Here is a 5902-nt window from a genome sequence, read left to right on the forward strand (position 1 = left end):
AGAACCGAGCGGGAGACACGCCCCCAGAGGGGCAGACTTCGGGGAGAAGCTTTGCTTTCCAGCAAACACAGCAACTGGCGCGGGAACCAGGCCTGGCTCCCTCGGCTGTCCCTGCTCTCCCCGCAGGTCTGCCATCCTCTTGTCTGGGAATTACTGCCTCCCTCTCCCTCTTGACGTTGATTTTTTTGGTTGTTCAAGTAGATTATAGGTGGCCAACCACTTGCTTATAAGGTTTGGGGGTTCGTGGAAATGGCACAACTGCCACGAGAAGGGCACTAGTGGGTTTTGTTACAAGAGCTTAGACGACAGAACACCATCAAGTACGGGGAAAACAGGCTACTCATGTATGGACCATGTACCATCCGCCATCAGCAGGGGCACAGACATGAGAATTCTCAGGCCCGCCCACATGCCCGCAATCAGTCCCAGCAGGTAGGACCCAGGGACTAACCTGAAGCAACCCCCTCAGATGACTTTTACACCTGAAGTTTAAGAAGTACTATTTGATAATACAAATGCACTAGCTCTCAGGTATACTAGGAGTACAGGTAATTAGAGAAACCTATTTTTTCCTGAAGGTTACTCAGCTCGGTCACCAGTTCTTAGGCATCTTACACGCAGAAATGCACAATATCTGTGTTATCCTTACCACCCATGAGTCAAAGACCAGGGAGTCAGCAAAATGAAAAATGAGCAGCCCACATGTATGCAGTAAGTAGGAATTCATAATTATACTCCATAAGAAAATACACATTTGCCTGAAGCACGGCAGGTCTACACTTAAGGTTTTACCTTAATACTTACTATACACATTATGTGCACGTACACACATGTGCATGCATACACACACGCATACTTTCAAACCTTAGGGAGCTAAGTATCCGTGAAATGCACTCTCTGGCGTCCCCAAGACTCCAGATGGCCAAGGCTTCATTTTCATTCCCTCGAAGCCCCTCAAGACAAACATGCTCAGCATTTCAAACACAGGCAGAAATGTCCATCACTATGAAATCAGACCCGCTCTCCAACCACAAGTCCTAAAAGTGAGGAGCCCTGCCCAGCGCTGCCCGGTGGACACCTGCTGACCTCACTGAGAACCCGAGGATGTTCACCGAATGCGCACTACAGAGAAAACTTGTAAAGTACTAGAACTTGGGAAATAATATTCAACAACTAAACACTTAATGGATTAATAAGTTATAAGGGACATAAACTGCTCTTTTTATTATTTTTTAATGATGATAAAGGCTCCTTTTCACCTCCTACTCAATTATCAGTGAATTCCTCACAAACTCCAGGATCCAGCTCGCCAGTGTTTATGACTGTGACTAGCCGCTTCCTGCAGAAAGGCCCTCCCGCTTGAAGTTGTAACTGTGACTTTCGGAAAGCCCTCATGCACCAAAACGCCTGTTCACATTTTGGGAGAAGAGCAAAGCTCTGCCCTAGCCTCAGGCTCACTCTCTCGCGGCCTCCCCATCCTGCGTGGTACGTCCTCTGCCATGGCAGCAGAGCGCAGGCGTGCAAGGTTCCAGCCCGCCCTCCCATTCCACCTATGAATGGAGACATAAAGGCTGGAGAAAAAGAAGGGGAGGGGAACACCCTTTATTTCCTACCATTAAAATGGGACTAGTGTGACAGAGAACAGAGCAGCTTATTTATTTTGAAATTACTTTAATTTAGAAATAAAAAACATCTGGGGAAAAATGAAAGAATGCAAAATACGCAGGCAATTTTTTTACTCCACGAGCTTCTCAAATCCTCTCTTGGTGACCAATCCCCAAGAGGAAAAACCCTCCTCTAAAAAGGTATTCAGCCACCCCTGTAAAAAAAAAAAAAGAAAGAGGGTCAATTTTGAGTGTATGCAGGCTTTTAATAATTTTTATTATTTGAAATGCAGTCTGCTGTGATGTTATGGAAACAAAACCAATGATGTGAGAACTACACCCACATCACCTCAAGGCAGCAGAAAAGAGAAGGACAGGACTTGAACACCTCTGACTGAGAAAGGCCTTGTGGAGGACAGGGCCACTAGAACAGACTGGTCTGACAGCTCAGACCCTCCCCAGGACGTGTGTCCAATCCAGCATAATGTCTTTCTGAACAAAGCAAAGATACGAATCACAGAATGGGGTAGTCGGTGGGAAGTTTCTCAGTGTGACAGACAATATGTTATTTCTGCATAAAGAATTCAGACCAGCACAACGATTCTCAAGCACAACAGCTCACCACAGTCACACACACCCGGTCTAACGCTGACAAGAACCAAAATCACTTCCACTGATCAGGTTCTCAGTCAACACCAGGGGATTCTAACAGCATTAACAAGTCAAGAGACATCTGTGCATTAATGAAATAGCAAGCTGTCAACTCAAATGGTTTCCATTTTCATTCCATTCTAAATACTATTTCAAAAAGTATACTTACACAATGATGTTATTAATGGGGATATGGATCAATTTCACAAAAAAGCCAATGAACCCCATTATAGCAAATCCTATTGCTGTTGCCATGGCAATCTTCTGGAACTCTGGATTAAAAACACACAATTTGTCATTTTCACAGTGTCATTGCAAGAATAGGAGAAAAAAACTAGCAGTGACCTAAACTCACTGGTATGTCTTTCTCCTGACAGTAAATATATAGCTTTAAATAAAAATAAAATATTTATTAACAGTAAATAAGCTGTTTGATCAATTTTTATATTTTCATACTATGCTGTTGTTTAAGGAAACATAGAAATAAAGTATCTGCCCATTCTAGCAAATCCATCAACAAACAGCAAAATAGTTCCTTCTCAGCAAATGACCAGGATGCCAAAAAAAAAAAAAAAAAAAATACATGGAAGAAATACAGAGAATTTGCCTTAAAATTTTTGAAACACTGCTAAAAATACTGATTATAAAACCACAGACCAAACTTTTTATTAAAAAATGGGCCCATTCTCTTTGATGTTATAATGAGGCCAAAAATAAGGCTTAAAAATCAAGCTGGAGGCGGGCACAATTTTATTGAAGGTTCAGACCCTGGTAATGTTCCCATTTGACTATTTCCTCCCCTCAGGGAAGCTGCCCAGAGCATAGTCCTCCCATTTCTCTTCCACAGCACTCAGCACAGCAGTGACGGGACTGGGACTGCTGCTAGCGCTTAAGGCGGCCAAAAAACTCGGGGCTCCATACTCCATATGAGCAAGGACTCGGCCCTGTTACATACTTTCATACATTGCACTATCCTTGTAATGTATTACTTTCTCTATTGTATCCCCACTCCTAATCCAGGCAGCAGTCACTAAATGCATAAAAGGAGACACACTCTGGCGCACCTTTTAACACACAAATTGTGGTCAATAAGAAATTAACCCTTCTAGGCTGGCAACACCTCTGATGATTCATGTCAGGGCTCTGTTTGGGGAAGGGAAGGTGGGGCGTACAGAGCACGGAGGAATTCCAAAAATTTTTCCAAAGTGAAAATATAGAAGATAGTAAAAACTCTGAAATCATTAAGTATGACTAAGTCAAACATAACCCCTGAAAAACAGGGCTGCAATAAATAATCTTACACCATTTGAAAACACATAAAACAAAAAATGTATAATGTGTACAAAATTTAGGAAGTGACAATGTTAAAAAGCAATAAAATAAATCAGGAAAAATGTGGATGAGAAAAAGTAACTAATAGCCACTAAATAGGACAATAATCAAATGAAAGGCTTAGAAAACGCAAAGACTGAACTTTTTCTCTCACTTTAAAGCTGTTACCTTTTCTGTCGGGTTTGGTGCATCTTTTCACCAGCCGAATGGAATCCTTCACAAACTGCCGACTGGGCTCAACGAACTGCATTACCTGGTCCATGATGCTCTTTTAGAAAAACAAACAGAATTTTTAGAAAAACAAAGAAAAGATATTCAGTGGCATTTATCATACAGCAAGAACTTGTTCAGTTATACTGAATCGCAAATGAGACTGGCCAGAAATTTATGCCTGATACGGGTCAGTCCCATCCCACCAAATAAACGAAGGAACAAAACACAGACATGACTTTTGCAGATTCCAGCACAGCATCAACAGCAAGGGCACAGGTTTTACCCCGTTATGGTCACGGACAAAGGCTGCACACGCAGTCAAACAATCACAACGCCTCCCTCTGTACCCACTGGGCACTCCCCTCATTCTGCTCAGAAGCTGACCATGTTGGCAATCCAACAAACACTTTATTTTAAACTCCCCAGAACCCAGTGTCTCCCGCAGTGAATCCCAACGACGGCTGGGCCAGAGCCAGGGAAGAGAGAGGCGAACACGGGTTTCAACCCAACTGTTCCAAACCACAGCCACCTGCACTTCCAGAAAAGAGGGCGTTTGCTGGGACAGATCTATCGAAATCTCAGAACAGGGAGAACTGGCTGCAGCCACAAGCTCAACTCCAGACCTTCAGGTCTGGACACGGCCCTGGGGGAACAGAGCTGTAACGTTTCTCACACTGGTTCCAGTAAGAAAATGCTACCTCGACTTAGCTTTTTTCCTTTCTTTCTTTGTCTCAGAATTTCTTATCCTCACGGATCTTAGCTTTGAGAGACTCGGATACAACTGCGATGGAGGCCAGCGTGTCACTGTAACTTACTATTACCTCCAGTGCTTACGACAGTGACCAGGTGCATAAACACTTAACACACTCCCGATAAACCAATGAATGAACGTCATCATAAGACCAAGCAGGGGTTCGAATCCCTGTCTATGCCATGTTTCCTGGCCCGGGGTGCACAGATACAACACGGAACATGAAAACATTTAAAATACACTGGGAATTCTATACACATTCTGGGACAAGCATGTTGGGTCCCTCCAAAAATATATTAGTGATGGCTTTCTCAATATTTCACTGCACTCTGTTCTTCAAACCAGCTGAGCTTTAACTTCACAGATGTCGCGACAGAAGTTAAGGACCCTTTCCCGGGAGCAGGGGGCGGGGGGAGAGGGGGTGCACCATACACAAAACACTGCCCTCGCTGTCTGGGGAGGACCCCAATAACCCACTGTGACCCGCTGATCCAGAATCCAGATCGATACTCCCACACCACAGGAGCTGAGGCAGGACCGCCTGAACACAGCTCTTCCGAGAGGACCCATTAGAGAGGACTCACATCCCCAAAGACAACCCCGAAGGGGACCCCGGCGTCAAGCCATCGGGTGGCCGGAGAAGAGCGACCTGAAAGCCGACATCTGGGCTTTTTCACGCCCGGACCTTTCTCCCTTTCCCCGGGGGAGCCACGGCCCAGAGTCTCCGCTTCCCCACCTTCCCATGGCCAGACACTGGTCGCGAACCTGAGCGAGGGGCCCTCTCACCGCCTGCCCGTCCGCACCAGCCGCCCGGGACACCTGCCCACGCCCGCCGCCTCCGCGAGTCACAAACCCTCGCTCACGCCCCCGGGAGACAGCACCTTACCTGCCCACCGACACCTCGGATGCTTGGGACACGTAGCACAGGAGAAGAGGGACCACAGCCCACCGGAACCGGAAGCTAAGCCGCTGGCCTGCAGCCCGCCCACCCCTCCGCTCATTGGCCGATTGCGCGTAGACTTTCGTACGCAGGCGCATCTCGAAGGGCATCTCTGCCCCGCTTCCGGGGAGAGAGCCGCGGGTGGACTTGGCTTTGTAATGCAGTCTGAGTTTGTAGTCTACGGTGTTTTCCCCGCGCTGAGCCCCGGGAACCCTACCAGCTCGGCCGCACCCTTGCGCGGCGCCCGCCGTCTTGGACGCTGACTCGGCCAATCTCCCAGGATTGCACTGGGCGGGATGACTTCCAAGTTTCCCGCGGTTCTTCGTGAGCCGTGCGCTTCCCGATTACCCACTCTTTCTATGCACTTTTACGGGTCACAGTGAAGCGTGTAAGCTGTATAATTGTAATTGC

At 46.5% G+C, this 5902-nt stretch overlaps 1 protein-coding gene across 1 annotated transcript; it reads right to left on the bottom strand.

Annotated features, from left to right (window-relative positions):
- Positions 1–1730: 1730 nt before the first annotated feature.
- SEC61G (SEC61 translocon subunit gamma) lies at positions 1731–5516 on the bottom strand. Its single transcript, XM_037041110.1, has 4 exons — positions 5438–5516; positions 3756–3853; positions 2425–2527; positions 1731–1819 (listed from the first exon to the last, which is right to left on the bottom strand). The coding sequence occupies exons 2-4, from the start codon at positions 3847–3849 to the stop codon at positions 1810–1812; spliced, it is 207 nt and encodes a 68-aa protein (XP_036897005.1). The 5' UTR covers positions 3850–3853; positions 5438–5516; the 3' UTR covers positions 1731–1809.
- Between the last annotated feature and the right edge of the window lie 386 nt (positions 5517–5902).

This window comes from Sturnira hondurensis, unplaced genomic scaffold (genome assembly GCF_014824575.4).
Source record: "Sturnira hondurensis isolate 20B ecotype Veracruz unplaced genomic scaffold, ASM1482457v3 Scaffold0002840, whole genome shotgun sequence".
Taxonomy (NCBI): Eukaryota; Metazoa; Chordata; class Mammalia; order Chiroptera; family Phyllostomidae; genus Sturnira; species Sturnira hondurensis.